This window comes from Thermobia domestica, chromosome 2 (assembly GCF_964235325.1).
Source record: "Thermobia domestica chromosome 2, izTheDome1.hap1.1, whole genome shotgun sequence".
NCBI classification, from domain to species: domain Eukaryota; kingdom Metazoa; phylum Arthropoda; class Insecta; order Zygentoma; family Lepismatidae; genus Thermobia; species Thermobia domestica.
Window position 1 is genome coordinate 284,156,170 of NC_137455.1, and position 19,695 is coordinate 284,175,864.

The 19,695-nt window shown below is 36.4% G+C and overlaps 1 protein-coding gene across 3 annotated transcripts in view; it reads right to left on the reverse strand.

The window, feature by feature from the left end:
* Nucleotides 1-19,695, reverse strand: part of nAChRalpha4 (nicotinic acetylcholine receptor alpha4) — a 903,209-nt gene that overhangs the window by 78,244 nt on the left and 805,270 nt on the right. For all 3 annotated transcript variants that reach the window (XM_081748799.1, XM_081748797.1, XM_081748798.1), the window contains one exon: nucleotides 10,038-10,174. In XM_081748799.1, the coding sequence (XP_081604925.1) occupies nucleotides 10,038-10,174 (137 nt within the window). The remainder of the gene's footprint in view (nucleotides 1-10,037; nucleotides 10,175-19,695) is intronic.

The window sequence follows — 19,695 nt, forward strand, 5'->3', positions numbered from 1 at the left end:
CTACGCATTTTTTTGTGTATCGAGATTGATAGGTACATTGCAGTTATATGAATGTCACCAGTTGGCAGGAGACTTTGAACTTAAGTTCACTGTAACTAACATTACTCACAAGAGTTTTGTGTTAACAATAAGGAAATATTATACAAAATTAGAAATTTTAATAAAGCAAACTTTGAAATCCGCATTCTGTTAAAGTTGTTTGTATATAGTTAAGATAAACATCAAGTCTTGCAGAGTAGTGTTTTGAACTTCCGTACTTATAATCTTGGTTTATCTCTTGTCGTTGTTTACGAATGTTAGCGTTGGCTTTGTCTTTCGTAATTACAACAAAATTTTGAGGAATTCATTTTTTGCTCAGTAGAACACTTGAGAGTAGCACGCATGTAACGTAGCAGTGTATCATCTTGCCACGTTGTTAAAATCTTTAAAGCACAAAGAAATCAACGCTATCATTAGTTCCCAGTTCTTTCATTCATAAGTGCTGGTGTCATTATGGTAGTTTCGGATTTTGTTGTGTTTCTGAGTTGACGACATTACTCAGATTCCAACATGGAAACTGTTTGCAGTCTCAAAAGAAATGAGAAGGCCGATGTTGAATGATAACTTTAGACGTTTTCATATAATTCCATATGATAGTAATACATTTTGCTATGATACAAAGCCATAGAACCAGGAATACACCGAAAATACTTTGGACATAACCGTCCAGTATAGTTAGTTGAAAAGAACTGGAAAAATAATAATTAATCATTTTACTCTAATAATTCCTTATTTATTCACCGAATAATAAACAAGCTCACAGACAAATTAATTTACACACTTTTCTTCTAAATTCTTAAAACGACTACTAACAAAATATGCAAATACTTTCAATCCACTACAACATTCTCCTCCTTTATTTATTCAGGCGTATATCTATCTGTACATCTGCGCTGCCGCTCGTAGCGACGTAATGACGTTTCATCTTCCTCCTTTTTTTCTGATAATAATGTTGGACCAAGATTATTGGGCAAGGTTTCAGTTTCCATATATCACCAAAAATTATCAGGAGACCTATTTACCGCCGTTGGTACTTTTACATTTTCACTTGTTCGGCTATTCACTGGTAAGTCATTACGAGACTCTTTAATGTTCTCTGATTTCTGTCTTCGACTACGTAAGTGGTGTACATGTACCTTTCTACACTTATTTTCTACCCACACTTCATACAAAGAGTTACCTATACATCGAATAATTCTACCTATACATCAAATTTTGGGAAGTGACAGGGGTTATTTAAGACTCATACTAATCGACCTTTACTGTATTGGTTCTGGTTGTAAACACCGTTGTCTTTGCTAGTATTCTGGTAAACTTTGCCTTTCCTACAGTCTTGATAGTGATATTATACCGGGTACGTGGTTCATATCGGAAGAGTAAACCGGCTGGCGAATTATGCAACTTTTCCGATCGTGTGAACCTAAGTCCATATACTATGTCTTCCAAGATCCTTAACAACTGTGAAGAGGAACACACAGACAGTCCCTTTTCCATTAACTTCTTTTTCATCAAACCCTTTACGATTTGCACCGTTCTTTCCGTTAGACCATTGCTCTGGGGATGCCACGGAGGAGAATTCAGTATCTTCATTCCCCTTTTTAGCCAATTGTCCTTGAAGTCCTTACCACAGAAGGGCGGACCATTATCCGTTACCATGACTTGAGGCCAACCAAATTTATTGAAACAAGTGTTCAACTTTGTAATTGTTTCTGAAGTATTAGTAGAATTCATTTACCATACTTCTATCTATTTTGACATCGAATCAACTAACAAAAGAAATTTTCTTCCAGCCAACTCGAAGAAATCTAGATGGATTCGTTGCCAAGGATGTATTAAGTCTCTCCATGATATATATTTATGTTGTGGTGCTTTATTGTGTAGAGCCTGACAAGAAGTACATGTTTGAACTACGAGATATATGTCTTGATCCAACGAACGCCACCAATAATGTGACCTTGCCTCAGCCTTTATGTTTTGTGCACCTAAATGTCCTTCATGTAATATTTGTAATATCATAGATCTTAAAGACGCCGGTATTACCAGTTTATGACCCGAAAAGAGACACCGTTGTTGCACATATAACTCATGACGTCGACGATAATAAGCTTTTAATTCCTTCACATTACCTGTAGATGCAATCTTGAAAGCCAACCATGAAACAACCAGTTCTTTCTCGGATTAATCGTAGAATCCAGAGTCGTTTCCTCGCAAATTCTGGCGAACAAGGGTGGATCAACTGTGATATTATTAACAAAATTTTGAGGTATTTCCCAATATCCCACTTCTTCTGACAATGGCAACCGATTCAAACAATCTGCTACTTCCACATGTTTGGAATAATTTGTCACATAGTCATAATTAAGTAAGAGTAATACCCACCTTTGTAAGCGGAGTGAAGCTAAAGTTGGTATGCATGTTTTTTCTCCAAAAATCAATTTTGCTGGTAACGAATCCGTTTGAATCTCAAAAGGTCTACCAAATAGATATTTATGGAACTTTTTAACAGCGAATATTATTGCTAGGGTCTCCTTTTCAAATTGACTGTAATTTTGCTCAGTATCAGTTAAGGTTGCTGATGCGCAAGCTACAGTATGCAGTTTTCCTTGTCTCATGTTACAAAGTTGAGCTCCAACTCCGTACGCACTACTATCAGTGATGAGAACGACTTCAGCTGATTTGTCAAAAGGTTGGTTCCATTTTGCTTTTCTTAGCATGTCTTTTGATAATTGGAATTCTTTATCATGCACATTTGTCCAAACCCATCTCTGTTTCTTTTTTAATAATTCAAATAAGTGAGGCAGTTTTAAAGAAAAATTTGGCAGATGATTGTGAAAGAAGTTTAGCATACCTAAATACGCTTTTGAGACACGTCTTTTGGTGTTTCACATTTTAAAATTGCCTCGATGTTTCATCATCGGAAAAATACCCCTTGGAGAAATCGTATGTTCCAGATATTCAATCTCGGGTTGTAAAAATTGACATTTATCCAAACGTACTTTAACGTGATACTCTTGTAAACGTTTTAGCACATTATTAGTGCGTTCAAAACTTTCTTCTCTATCATGCCCAGCTATTAAAATGTCATCTAGAAATGCAAATACACCCGGAAAATCTTTCAAAATTTGCTCTATTTCCCTCTGAAATATATGGGGACTGCACGTCAATCCAAATGGTAACCATTGTGGCTGAAAAGTCCCCAAGTCGTATTAACCGTAAGAAAAGGTTCAGATCGATCATCAACCAATATTTGTTGATACGCCATCCGAATCAATTACCGTAAAAGCGGTCATTCCCAGCAAATTGTTAAAAATATCTTCTGGTTTGGGAAGCGGATAAACCATCTTTTCTAATACCTTGTTTAACGTCACCTTATAGTCTATACATAATCTAAATTCTCTATTCTTTTTCTTCACCACTACCATCGGAGTAGGCCAATCCGAGTACGATACAGGTTTCCAGATTCCTTCTTTGACTAAAACTTCGACATCCTTCTTCACTTGGTCAGCAATAGTATAAGACAATTGGTAATATTTTCTAAATATCGAAATGGCATCCGGCCTAACTGGAATCTGACACTTGAATCCTGCAATTGGCTGACTAACAGAATCCGAGAATACGTCAGAAAATTTCTGCCTTAATGTAGTACTAATATCATTGAGCATTGTATAATTCATATTAAGAACCGTATTGTCTACCGGGTTTTGAAACAATTCTTTCCAATTTTTAAACATGACATCAATCCATGGCCTCCCATATAATAGGATGATTTAACTTATCTGTGACAATCACCATAATCATCTTCCGAGCAAATGTATCTTTCTGCACTAATACTGTGATTTGGCATTGCACAATTAAAGATGAGCCTTCCACTGCCTTTAAATGAATATCTGAAATTTCTAATTGAAGATCGCTAAAATATTTGTAATATATGCTAATTGGCACTACTGTGGCAGCAGCTCCTGTCTCAACTTCAAATTTCAACGGAATGTTGTTGCAAAATAATTGTATCCAACATATATTACTTCTATTTACCATTTGTTGTTTCTCTACCAAACTACTTAAAAAAAGTGAATTAGACTGTTTTCTATTTTGGTTCGATTTCACCATGCATCGTCGCCAGTTGATAACTTTAGACGTTTTCATATAATTCCATATGATAGTACTGAAGAGTGCTTTATCTGTCAAGAAAGAAGTGAGAGATTAATATGGCACCGAACGAGGTCTAGAGACGTTAAGTCAAGGTTTCGAGACAAGAAATAAACTGCTTGACATGGACAATAGATCTGCAATCAATCGGATCCAGGCAGTAGTATTGTATCATCAGGATGAGTCAAGTTTTTCATCCTTCACAAGCAAGACTAAGATTCAGCGACTACAAAAGAGAGCTAACAGCATAGGGTCCGAAAGTTTTATATCACCCAAAAAGCTGAGAACCTCAACATCATCAGTCAATTGGAAGCTTTGTACTTTCTGCCAGAACCCTAATATTAAAGGAACGTCATGCTCTGTGACTCCATTCAGTATGAGTAACCATATATTGAATTTGTCCCAATATGATCTACACGCCCCTACACGACTATCCAAACTGCTTCAAAAAGTTTCAGCGAAATGCCCCAAGTAAACAAAATTAAGCTGAAACAGGGATTGGTATGGAATGATTAATCAGTAAAATCAGAGAATCTGCAAGCAAGGGACACATTATTCAACTGAATGAAGTGTGGAATAGATATTGTGACTTAGCAGTAAAAGCAGGTTCTGGGTAGTGTTTCTTCCAGACACGTTTTTTGGGAGGCACTGCTCCCCGGAGCTCTGAGAGTGCCCCCGAAGGAGAGAAAGTAATACGTCTATACTATAATAATAAATAGAATAGTACTAGCAGTACCCCCCAGAATACTAAGTTCGACCCCCGGAACATTTCTTCTACAAGAACGACTGATGCTGGGTACCATCATCATATAAGAGCAGAAGACCCACATTCAAGGAAAAGCTTCAAACCTATGTGCAGGATTGTTATGACTTCGTTCCAATGCTAAACCGAGATGTATTGCTTGTTTCTAGAAAACTTGAAGATGTGCCCATTTCAGAAGAAGAAGAGGAGGAGAAATAATAAGATTGGTTGGATGTCATTGTGAAGGACAGGCTTTTGCCAACTGAAGAAAGAACGATAAATTTTAGAGACAAGCTGCCTCAAAGCAAGTATCTGACCTTTGCATCTCTATATGAAGTGAAACGGATGCAAAAATTGGAAAGATGAAAACAGCGAATACGAACATTCTGCAGCGACTCATTGCTGCATATGAAGCAGGACGTCCAGTCAACCTTGATATTATGGCGCATGAACTGTTCGTTATTTCCTATCTCTGGCAGTAGCAAATGGGCATCTTTACCCAAGCTCAAAAACCAATTATCGCTTTAATGTTGACTGATAGTATTTCTTGCTCCAAGAAACTTGACGCCAAAGACTTTGACGGCAAATCACGGCTAATCATTGACGGACAGGCCCTGGTAATAGCAATTGGAAAGCCACAGGCAGCACACACTTTCGGAGACCTTGAATATACTTTTGTTCAAAATGTTTTCCAAAGTGTAGAACAATTCAAACGAATTGATATCATTTTTATCATTAGTTCCATCACTACCAAGAGTGGCACACGGAAACAGCGTGGGAAAAGCTCTGTGAGAATCAGGAAACCAATAGATAGCAGAAATTTGCTTCTTCCTCCAAAGTGAGAGAACTTTATTATTGACGATAACAGCAGAGCAGATCTCGCTAAATTTCTCTCACACAAGCTGATTCTGCAAGCACAATCCAACAAGACCATAATGGCTGCAGGTTCCGTCAATGATGAGGAAAGGGTCGAAACTTCTGATATAACCTTTGACACTAATGACTTGTAGGCTAAACACGAAGAAGCTGACACCAGGATTATCTTACAGTGTGTTAAAAACAGAGCAAGAAACATTGTTGTCTCGACAAAAGACACTGACATCTTCCTCCTTCTCGTTAGTTACCTTCACACGATTCCACAACAGAAACTGTGGATTAAAGAAGGGAAAGGAACAGAAAGTAAATTCCAGTTCATATAATTGATTGTGGGAAAGCTGTACATGAAACCACAAGTTCTCCAGCTTCGTCCAGCTTTCCATGCTATCACTGGATGTGACTCAATTTCGTAGATTACTGGACATACAAAGAGGACGTTTGCAGAGCATAACAATCTGCTGAAAGGATTAGGAGCTGATATAGTCCTCACCGACCACACCATTATGAATACTGAAATCGTTTTCTGCAAAGTGTATGGCGTGCTGAATGCTGACAACAGCAATAAAGTTGGTCTAGTATGTTCGACAAGGACATTATAATAGAGAAACTGCTACCAACCACAGATTCTCTAAACTTTTTCATACAGCGTTCTCATTACCAGACATTAGTGTGGAGACAAGCCCATTTGCAGCATCAAGTTCTGCCTTCCCCTTTAACAGTTGGATGGAGAATAATTCACTTGCTTCTCATTTATTAACATTGCCGCCAATTCTAGACGCTTGTGAGTAGTTGATTACCTGTACCTGTACCACTGGATGCAAGACAATTCGGTGCAACTGTAAAAAAAAAAAAAAAAAAAAAAAATCATAGCGTGTTGCAAATGTAGGGAGTTGACTGACACTTGCATGAATCAGTAGCTGAAATTTGATCGGAATTTTCACGTTAGCCCTGATATAAAGTCAAGAGTTTGGTACAATGCATTATGTACTTCACATCTGAATTTCCTACAAACCGATGCAGTGTTATTTCAAGAAAATAATGTTCCTAGGGTATTGAATAACGTTCATATCAAGTTTGGCGCACATACGTTGAACGGCAAGGAATACATCGGGAAAAATAATTTTGTAATAGGTTGGTAACACTGATAACTGGATGCTTAATGCTTTTGAGTCCAGCAGTTGCTTTTCTAGAGCATCGAATAATATTCATGCCAACTTCAATAGAAATTTTGTTGAGCGGTTATGTCGAACAATCATATATCTTGAGTTCCCTATATTACAAAAAATACTTTCGCCCCCATTTTGTTTAGAGTGAATTCTCAGAAACAGTGAATGATACAGCGTGGCATACGGCAGATATGAATTCAGCAACAAAACATCATACTGAAACAGCACTTGAAGTGTTTTTCCTCACAAATACCTACCTAACTTTATCCTTGAAGACTTCTCCATGTACGCACCTGAGTAGTATGGAGATTCCATGTCCTTGTGCTACTTGTATTCTTGATTCCTTATTTTGTGGGAGGGGGTAACTTGTTACATTGTTGATTGTCAGCATGTCATATTACCACTTTTTTACAATAAGGTACCGATAATACATATACCACAATGATATGGGAGTTTTTTACATATGCTGCAATAGACACACCAGCGTTGTAAAATATTACCAAATGGAAAATAAGGATCATAATCCGAAGCGTTGCTAGTTATGAATTTCTAAAGGCTAGTTATATGATACAAGTATGGTTTAAGGAAGTAAGAAAGAAACAGCTTGAAAGCGGACACGATACGTATTTGTTTAACAGATTGATATCCAATCTCAAAAGTTATATTCTTTATTATACGACAGTTTTGAAAAGTTATAAAATTCTAGTGACATGTTTTTAGGCTTATCAGGTGTACACTGCATGCACAAGAGGTTAATACCTGAACGTAGAAAATGAGCTCTCGATCAAGCTTGAAGATCATTATAAATAAATCCAGTCTTTTCATAGTAGAGAACGGTACTTTTACTGAATGAGAGCTTACCATAATAGTAGATTTACCTCTTTAGAATTTGATAATCTCTAAAGATTTTTTCGATCGCATTCATCTTTGGATAACATTAAAAAAGTTTATCTTTTCGTATTACAGAATAGAGTTGTTACTTATTAAGTTCGTGATCAAATAGATGAGCGATAGCTTTTGAAATGAGTGATGGTCGTATCGGTGAAAGAGTTGGTTGGCTTCCCAAGGGATGGGCGGGGCAGAGCGGGGACTGAAAGGAGCATTAGTAGTAAGCAGAGGGGGAAGGAATCTTTAGTGATCCACTTGAGTAGCCGAGAGTGAAGGAAGATACAGGCAGCAAACGATAATCCGTCGTTGTTGACAGCTGCAAGAGAGATGGATTAACCACCGATGGAGAGAGAGCTCACAGCGAAACGAAAGGATTGCCTCACGCCACTACAATGTTGGACGGGGGAGGATTCTACAGTAGAAAGGATGAAATGCAATTCGTCAAAATGAGTGAACCCGCTCTCCTCGGCTTTGAGAGGGTTGGATATGAGCCAAGTATTGAGCCAACGAAGAAAAGTAGCCATAGGAATCACAGCCAGCGTGTTTATACCGCCATTTTAGATTTCGTGCTTCATGCTTTCTTGATTTTCCATTACCATTTCATTTTTTCTTCTTTACGTATATATATGAAAATTGAAAAACGTCAATATCCTTTTATCAAATAGCAGTTTACATTTGTATTTATGTTTTCCAAAAGAACAACAAGAGTATTGGCTTTATTGAAACAACTTTTCATAACAAAACCTATTTTAAATCTCATTTCATAAAATAACTGTGCATCTGTCTCATTTCCCATTCCCCTCTTTGAACTTTGCTTTTTCTTTTCGCTATCCATTTTTTTTTCATGTATAATATCAATCACTTTACGAGTTGCTTTATTTTAAATGTAGAGTATACTGTTTTTTCCATGAAAGTTGTTTAATATTCTCTAGAAGTTAAAGAAGTGAAAAGAGAAATAAAACATGTACGATACGGTATATAAAATAGAGCATATTTATTCAGATAAATATTTGTTACTATGTACTGAAATATAAGGTCAGTCCTTGCATTGCAACGTAAATTACATGATCTTAAGTAGCTATGGAATTTCTTAGTAAATGTTTTAATAAAAGGCATTGTAGCATTCAGAAACATGAAATAAAGACATTGTTTATCTGAGATTCCCCTACTAATATTTTTAGAATATAAAGTGAACCTATTATCTCTCATTTCTTGATTTACTTCTGTTTATGGATAATCAAAGAACTGATCAAAGAGAGATCAGGACCTTTTGAAGATACTTATATCACCAGCCTTGTGATTAGTGCAGAATATCTGGAGTACATGTTAAATTTCTGTGAGTGCCATGGATCACTATGACAATACTTATATGTCTTATATGTGGTCGTACTCGGTTAGATATTTTCGAATGATAAAATGTTATTTCATGGCGTTTACATGTTGTAGGGTCAGCTCTCCTCACATGCCTAGCGGCTGCTATCTAGTGAATGAAATCCTGCGTTCGATTCTCTGTGAAAGACCTTAAAAATTTGAGGACATTATTTTGGTTTAGAGTTCAATTTTCACTATAGGTTTACGTGTCATATAGTCTCGGTGAAGAAACAATCGACTTTCTTAATAATAATAATAATAATAATAATAATAATAATAATAATAATAATAATAATAATAATAATAATAATAATAATAATAATAATAAAGAAACAATGTTTTAGGATAAATTTAAAGTTATGTTTTATGTTCGTATGTTTGACCGAAACTGCTTAAGGCAGAGATCCAAGAGTTACTATTTTTTTTATTAGTTCCTTATTTCCTCGTTTATTTGTTGATGTGTTGTAAGGCCATCAAATATGGTCAACTTGATACTGATAATCCATATTGAGCATGAACAAATATATGGCTAAAGAAGTCTGAAATCATCACTAAGATATATATATATATATATATATATATATATATATATATATATATATATATATATATATATATTAACAGTATTATTTTTCACTCTCTCATGTTCTGAAAATTCCCTGGCAGAAATCTGAAATCACTACTACTAAGCACTTTTGATATCAGTAGGTTAGTAGACGTATGCATAGAAGGAAAATGGCTAATGATACAACTAGATTCAACATAATAACGCATAAAATTAATTGTATTTACTTTGTTATGAGCTTTACCTTATGGAGACGAGGATCATTGCAAATATGAGGTACTTTCCAAGTAATGGCACAACCAGCGAGGTGGGCGGAATAATCTCCACAACCAGCAGGAAGAACACGTGGAGGCTGATCAGGATGGATATGGAGAGTGTCACCTGCAAAAATCAATAACTTTCATGAATTCACAACTACACTAATAACAATACGTCTATATATTCACCAAACTATGTAAATGTAGTTTAAGTAAACGCGAATTAAATATCCACGTCGATATCTGACGGGAATCTCAATTCAACAATACAGCACAGGGATGGACTAATGTCACGCCTCTAACACCACAAATTTTGTATACGCCTAGCAAACAGGTCAGGAGGCAATGCGTTATTGAACAGAGTTGTATGAAAATGTACAATGGCAGACACACAACTGGGAGTGATTTTTCTTTACAAACTTAAACTGGAACATTCTGCACACTAAGTTGCATAAAACACTAACAATGCATTTGGGCAAGAAATGGCGAACGAACAGACCATTCGCCGTTGCTTACTCAAATATCGTTCCACTGACAACACTGCAAAATTAGTCCCGTGGGGAGTCTAAATTATCTTCAGATGGGTTTCTCAAGAATACCGCAGAAGCAAATCCTCGGAAAAATGTTGTTGCTATTACATATGAGTTAGACATACACCATACCACTATTATTAGGGGACTCCGTGCAATCGATGAGATGAAAAAGTTGGATTCAAGGGTGCAACATAAGTTGACACGGGCCAATAAGAATCGCCATTTGGAGATGTGCAGTTCTCTCAGTGTAAGGAATATATCGAGGAAGTTTCTTGAATCGGGCTGTTACTTGACAGAAAAAATGGGTCTAGTGTGACAGTCCTAAATGATCACGACAATCGTTGGATGTAATCAAACTACCGAACCGTTTCTGCACCCACGGAAGGTGTGGTGGATGGTGGGAGAGTTCCATAATGTCTTTCCTAGACGAGGTGAAATCATCAACGCAGACCAACTTAACTCCAGAAACGCGCCGTAAACATGTCCACAAGTATCCAAAAATTGTCAACAGAACCGTGTTGAAACCATTTCTCATTGACTGTATTCTCTGATAAGTCTTCTACTGACTACCATCTCTTCCAGCATCTCAATTACTTATTGGAAGTGAAGACCTTTCCTGATAATCGAGGAGTGCAACGTGAGGTTCAGGACTTCTTTGCATTGCAAACTCCAGGTTACTTTTGGGGTCGCGGTGGCTCAGGGGTAGAGCGTTCATCTCTGGTGCTTGGGGACCCGGGTTCGATCCCAGCCCCCGCCAAGTGAACTTTGTGGTGTACAAACACCGTGTGCGTGGGTTTCCTCGGCGTTTTCCCGTTTCCTCCCACTTTCTTCATTCCACCATTTCATTCATTACTCATCATCACTGTCTCCTTTAGCCTAACCGGCATAACGTAAAACTTAAAGATTTCATTTTTTCCAGATTACTTTTGTCAAGTAATCCAGTCATTGGCTGCGCAATAGCAAAGTATGTGGTTACGGACGTCAACTGTTTTGATTGATTAGGGGAGATTTATCCTTGTAACGTGAATTCCTATCACCGCGGTATGGTGCGTCCTCAGGTTGCGGATCGAGGAGAAGGCCTCTAGATATAGAGGTAAGCTGCGAATATACTGAATAAACAGTCGCGGACAGATGGCAAGGAGTGGTCCTCCAGCTTGGGTGTTTGGGTAAGACTAAAAACCTTATCCTGTAAAAAGAAGGCAATTGTTCAGAAACATTCACAGAAGCCTCGGGCAAGGACTAATAACTTGGCACGACCTCAGGAAAAGAAAATGGTCATGAGATTTGGGACAAGGAATATTAGAAGTCCTTATAGGGGAAGCACGTTAAAATCCGTACCGAGTGAGTTAGAGAAATACAGGATGGACCTAGTAGGAGTTTAGGAAGTTAGATGGGAAGGAAATGGATCTGTGTATTCCCGAATTTTACGTTGTTTTACGGGGAAGCAAATAAATATCACCAATTAGGAACAGGGTTTTCGCTCACAAACGAATATAAGCAATTAAGCTGGTTCAATTTGTTACTGACCGACTTTCTTTTATTAGTTTTAAGGGTCGGTGATGTGATATTATTGTTTTAAATGTACATGCCCCAACAGACGATAAGGATGACGATGTAAAAGATAGTGTTTACGAAGAAGTGGAACGGATATTTGACCAACTCCCGCGATACCATATGAAAATTCTATTAGGGATTTCAATGCGAAGATAGGACGAGAGAATATTTTCAAACCGATTATAGGGAACAAAAGTCTGCATAAGAAAAGTAATGACAGCGGTGTTAGATTCGTGAGCTTTGCAAGATCCAAACACCTTATCGTGAAGAGTACAAACTTCCCACATCGCGAGGTTCATAAATACACTTGGACCTCAACAGACGGAAAAACACATAATCAAATTGATCACGTTTTAGTATATAGAAGACAATATAGCACAATTGGTGTCCGGTCATTTAGAGGGGCTGATTCTGACACTGATCACTAACTGGTAGCAGCGATAATAAGAGAGAGATTATCATTGAATAAAGGAAACATTCAATGTCTGAAAACGGAGAAATTTAATTTAAAGAAATTAGAAGAGAGCCGGGTAAGAAAGAAATACCAGATTGAAGTTTCGAATAGATTCTCGATTTCAGAATATTCACAGTGCAATAGTGTCGAGGATACTTGAATTGAAATTAGAGATAGCATTAAAATTTCAGCATAAGGAATATTGGGACATGCGGAAATACATAGGAACAAACCATGGTTCGACCAGGAATGCATTAAATTGCAGAGAAGAGAAAACAGGTAAAATTACGTTGGCTACAAAATCCGAATGAAATAATTACACAAAATTTCTTAGACATCAGGCAAGATACTTTCAAAACTTTTAGAACAAAAAAACAAGATAGCTTGAAAGCTAAAATTAAGGAACTTGAAGATAATAGTAAAAATAAAAACATTCGGGACATGTATAAGGGGATCAACGAATTTAAGAAGTTGATTTTAGCTGAAGGCGAAAAATTGTGAAAGATGATACACAAACTCATTCTCCTTATCTGGAACAAAAAGAAATTGCCTCAAGTGTGGAAAGAATCAATCATTGTTCCAATTTATTGGCTATTTATCTCGTGCTTATATGTTAAAGAAAGCTGACGGAACAGTTCTCACTGATGCAGATAGCATCTTAAATAGATGAAGAGATTTCTTTGGCGATTTGCTTAACGTGCAGCCAAAAACTTATGTGCGTGGAGAAACGAAGATACTTACCGCAGAACCGTATATTCCATAACCCAACCGAATAAAAGTAGAAATCGCTATAAAGATATTAAAGAAACACAAATCTTCGAGTATTCCACTGAGTTAATTTTAACTGGAGGCGAAAAATTGTGGAAGATGATACACAAACTCATTCTCCTTATCTGGAACAAGGAGGAATTGCCACAAGTGTGGAAAGAATCAATCATTGTTCCAATTCACAAGAAAGGCGACAAAAGTGACTGTAATAATTATCGAGGCATTTCTCTTCTGTCAACATCCTATAAAATCCTTTCAAACATTTTATTAGCAAGATTGACCCCATACACAGATAAAATTATTGGAGATTATCAGTGCGGATTTAGACGAAATCGATCAACTATCGACCAAATATTTACCATTCGCCAAATACTCGAAAAGAAGTGAAAATACTATACTCCGGTACACTAACTACTCATTAATTTCAGAAAGGCTTATAACTCAGTTAGGAGAGAAACGTTGTACAACATTCTTACAGAATTTGGAATACCGAGAAAGCTAATTAGATTAATTAAAATATGTTTAAATGAATCCCAAAGTAAAGTCCAGGTAGGAAAACTTTTGTCCACGACCTTTCACGTCTGAAATGGCCTGAAACAAGGAGATGCGTTGTCGCCATTATTATTCAACTTTGTCCTGGAATACGCTCTAAGGAAAATTAAAGATAGCAACCAGGGCTTATACTATGTTGATGATGTAAATTTAATAGGGGATGATAGGAGAACAATAGAAAGAAATGCAGAGGTGGTATTAAACGCTTACAGGGACATGAGTTTAAAAGTAAATGCAGAGAAAATTAAATACATGGAAGTTCGTCGGGACCGTAATACGGCAAATTATGGATGCGTTAAAATATTAAATACTACTTTTGATAAGTGGATACTTTAAAATATCTTGGATCAATATTAACAGACGAAAACCATATTCACGAATAAATTAAATGTCAACTAAAATCAGCGAATTTGTGTTATTATTCAGTTCAAAACCTCTTGTCCTTGCGAATACTATCGAGGAATTTGAAGTTTAATATATACAAAACGATAATCATGCCTGTTGTTCTGTATGGTTCCGAAACATGATCGCTTACTCTGAGGGAAGAATATAGACTGAAAGTGTTTGAGAGCAAGGTCCTGAGACGAATATTCGGATTCAAGAGGAACATGAATGGGGAATGGCGGAAACTTCATAACGAGGAACTACATAATTTATACGGTCTTCCAAACATTGTTAGGGTCATCAAGTCAAGGGTGGCTTAGGTGGGTAGGTCATGTAGCTAGGATGGAAGAAAGTAGAAACACTTTCAAAGTCATGACTGGAAGATCAATAGGAAAACGACCATTAGGAAGACGTAGGCGCAGATGGAAGAACAATATTAAGATGGATCTCGCAGGAATAGGAATACAAAGTAGGAACTAGATCCAGTTGGCTAAGGATGGAGGTCGAATTTGTGGAGAGCTTTTGTGAACGCGGCATTGAACCTCCGGGTTCTATACGCCATAGAGTTAGTTAGTTAGGTAGGTAGGGTTTATTACATTTTTCAGCTTTTTCACCATTGAACGCACCTGGAATGGACATTTCATTCACACTAAGTTAATACACTACGTACCTCTACAAACCTACACAAATACGATTCAGCATTTGTATTTCATACGCTGCGAAAAAGTACGTGCTACTTCTTTTTAACCAAAAATAACAGAAGTTTTACAGCGACGGGATTGTGGGAGAAATGGCAGATGGTCATCGAGCAAAATGGTTCATATGTTGTTTTATAATGTTATTTTCAAATAGTAATGAAAGTCTTCTTAATTTTGACCTCCAAAGGTTCAATAATTTTTAAACGACTAGGTAATATACGCTTTTGTTTTGTTTCCATCATAAAAGGTACTCGCGGGGAATCCACCGTCCTGCTTTTCGATTTTGGACCCCCTCAAACAAAACTTTCTGAGGGTGTGCCTGGTGTACCTAGACAGTGAATAACCAGCTATCTGTTAGATTTGCAGACGCACCGATCACTTATCGACTTAGTGTCAGCGCTGATCGAGACATTTAAAGTGAAACTGGATCGGTATAATTCTATGAGTGAAGCAATAGGGCATCAGTACTCCTTGAAGGAAAACTGTCAGCCGTTTGAGGGATTACCAACCTATGTAAAAGACGTTATTCACAGTGCCGGAATTTAATGGTATCAAGACCGAGATTGACGTGGAATTTTATAAATCGAGACAAGACCAAGACTTACTCGAAACGAGACCGAGACATAACCTTCCGAGACTTACTGGAAGCAAGACCGAGACAGACTTGTAATTCGAGATAACACCGAGACGAGACTAAACCCAGTATCGAAAGTCTGTTTCTTTTCTCGAACATTAACAGAAAAATTACTGAAATTATCTTCACTAAAAATTTATGCTTTGTTAAGTTACATATAAAATCCTGGAATAATTGTCCGTGGATGGTCACAGTCAGAGACTTAAATATGGGAAAGAAAAGGGGTAAATGACACCTCTGATCATGTGATATATCGAAAGTGTTTTAAGCTGTACAAAATTTTGAGTTGAGGCTCAATATGCTTTATTCACTTTCCAGAAATTAAAACAAACATGGATCCATAAAATTTCAGCATCCCACCAATGTTTTTTTTTTATATATATACAGTGCTCAGGAATTTTCCTAAGAAGTATATGGTTAAAATTTCTTATAGCTTTAATATAACCACTCGTATAAGCAACACTACCAACTTTTCTTTGGAACTGAGGATAAACTCTTCAGATTGAAAGAGGGTAGGAACAGAAATTCCATAATAGAATAGGGCAAGATCATGGAAGCAAAAAGAACACCAAATTAAACCAGAGAATTGGTTAGAGATATCACCCAGCACATGACATTAAGAATGCTTAACACGTGTATATCAGTTATTAGCAAATGCAAAATGAAGACCAAGACCCTTATGGTCTTGATCTTGCATATTCAGTTACCGTGTGCAAATGGAAATAATATTGCATTATTGGGATATTTAATCTAACAGCATTATTCAAGTTTTAATACCAACGAATACGATAAATTTGAAAAACTTTGCTCGTTGATCTATTCACCGGTATCCATAGCTGAGTGTTTTGTAGTATTCGGCTGCACATTATAAGTCGGAGTTTATCATTGTTCGATTTCCAGTAAAGAGCACATAGATTTTTTAACTCTTCTCGGAGTTTCTGTGTTATGCCCCTATCATTTGAATATATAAAAAACTATATATATGTATATATATAAACTAGAATATAGGCGAGTAAACTAAAGGCGTATTAAGAGAAAATATGAAAAAAAATATCAAAATAAAACGAAAGGAAAGCGAATATATTTATAGCTTTAGTTTTTATTAAACATATAAAATAACTAGTTGAATATACCCATGCTTCGCACGGGAGCTGTATTTAGAAGTCAGCGCCTGTGGGAGTATCACCATTGATCTCAGCGACCGCGAAAACTATGGATTTGATACCAATATCGGTCATTTTGTGCTATTTTTTTTTTACATGTCTCGGTATCCCCGCCCCCACTAAATCCCGGCCCGCATACAATTGTAACTAAATTTGCAAGTCATCGCTAATGGAAGTGTCACCATTGATTTCAGCGACAGAAAAACTATGGATTTGATACTAATATCGGTCATTTTGGATTACTTTTATATGTCTCGGTATCTCACCCCCGGTGACCCCCGGCCCGGTGCCGAAAAACAATGAACTATGATGACTCCAGCATTGTGACACCATACTTATTGAGCATACTTGACCAGTATTAACATTTATTACATGGCAATAAATCCAAAACAAGTTATTCCACTACTAAGAACTTAATACCATTGATGTTATTCAAAGGAATAACAAAACGGATCACATAACTCCCATTTTAACAATTTGTGAATTTTGGAGAACTTCATTCAATTTCTTTTCTCTTTTATGTGCAGATGATCCACGGTTACTGAGATGATCGTCGACGTTGGATGTCCATTCAGCAGGTAAGTAGGATGTATAAGGTAAGTATTATGTAGGATAGGTTATACTTCCGTGACTCGGTATTGACAAGAGCTGATGTGGCAAGCATCACATGTCGACCACCTTTATTACCAAGATTCCCCAGGTATGCGTTTCACAGAGATCAGAGAGTAACTCCTAAGCCACATTTAGACGATCATAAGACAGGAGAATAAGTTCCCGTCTTATCGAGGATCGAAACGGAGTTGCCCTATTTGTAAGAAGACGCCTTACTAATTTAGCCACCGTGGTGGTTCTAATTGTAATGAGGTACGTACTTCTAGTTTAGCAAAGAAATAAGTATTTTAACTGATTGTATGGACGAGTTGCATACTGTATGCTACATAATCAATTTACTCTGATTAACGTGTTTCTTTGGAGAAATAGTTGCATATTATGCATATTTTTTATACAAAAAATAGACTAAGGAAGGAAAACTAATATTAACATGCAGATGATGCATTTCAGAGTCGATTGGTTTCCGTATACTTTGAGGAGAGCCTTTGTTCTTATTAGCTTTCAAGTATTGATTTACTTTTTAAAGTATTTTTAATCATAACAAAAATAACACCATTTAAGAACTTACGGCTAAATTGGAATGTGGATCATTGTTCGCATTTTACGCAAGTTAAAATCAAACCCACTAGCACACACACGGAAAGTACCGGCGTTAGCCACTTAGCTATCAACGGGTGGCCAACTATAATTCCCCAATCAAGAATAACGTAAAAATAAAAATAAAAATATATGCTATAAGTAATATTACTTATACATTTTTTAATTTTACACAATTTATTTAGAAACAAATCGAAAGGAGATCGAGATTTGACCCTCGACAACGATAGCAAGATCGAGACCAGAATCTGTTGATCAAGATACCGAGATTGAGACGGCGATTTTCAACTCGAGCGAGACTGAGGTCGAAACCGCTATTTGTCAATCTAGAGCAGACCGAGACTGTATACAGTCTGTCTCCATCCCATCCCTAATGCCGAAATACAATTGCTCAATATAATCGCGTTAATATAGCTGTGTACGTAGTTAATTCTCGAACGCACTTTGGTTTATTCTGCAATAAATTTTACTAGAATTACATTTATCTTTTTCTTGTACTTACACCTTTTATTCTTCATAATAAAGATAATAAGTTACTTGTATTGATTTATTTTCAAATTGAAATTTTTAACCGATACCATTAATCCTGAGACATTACATAAACTGAAATAATAATAATAGAGTGATCTCGGGAGCTTTCAAGTTAGTGGATGCATTAAATTAATAGTACTTCATGCTAAAAATCCAAGTTTAAATGATGAAACTCATCTCATAATTACAGTACGCAATTTCTTAACGGGAATCGGTATACACTTGTAGCTTAGAACAAGAAATACAAAAGCTGAAATTAATTTTCAAGAAGAAATTAATAATTATTGTTGCATGAAATGGATTCATTAATGAAACACTCAAAAGGCAATATGAAGAACAAGAAAATGGAAAGAAAAGAAGTAATACGAGTGCCAAGGTTCAGGTATAATTTCCTACATCAGCGATACAAGTAAAATATCGTAGAGTTTGTTAAAAATTTTTGAAATATGAACAGTGTCTTCTTTTTAGTATTGGACCAAGACTATGGAAGATAAATTAGGCATAAGTAACCAAGAATTTACAAAGCACATTCTGAATTATGTATTATTAATAACATTGCTGCTAATAAAATAGTAATAGTAAGAGAGTTTCGCTTCACGATCTGAAATTACAGTAAACTTACAAACCATAGGGATCCAATGACCCCAGAAATAATAGATTAATCAGTTCCAGTTTCAATAGGCGAGTCTAATGTCGGAGATCCTTTAGGGGGACATTCAAAGGCCATTTTTTTTTCAAGTTTTCCATATTCAATTGTGACTCTTCAAGTTTGAAATTCAGGAGAGTGACAAAATAATCATAACTTTTCTAGAGGTTAAATTAAACCATATTAGATTAAAACATATCGATTTAGCGAATTTCTAAACACCTTTTAGTAAATATAATAAACTCAATTGATAATACTTGAGTTGTTACTTGGAAGACAGCAGAAAGAATGTACTTAAAGCGTTTCCGAACAATCATTTCATTTCTCGATATTTATCCTCTACTGTTAATCCCGCACAACTAAAATGTAATGTTGGTTCTATACATGCCAGGCGTTTGTAGAAATAGCTAGAAACGTGCTTACATTTTGATCCTTCTAGAAAAGGGCTACGTGGATAACTGGATTTAGTGAATATGTGCAAAATTTGGTAGCTCAAGCCGAATCGCTTCTAGGCGAAAA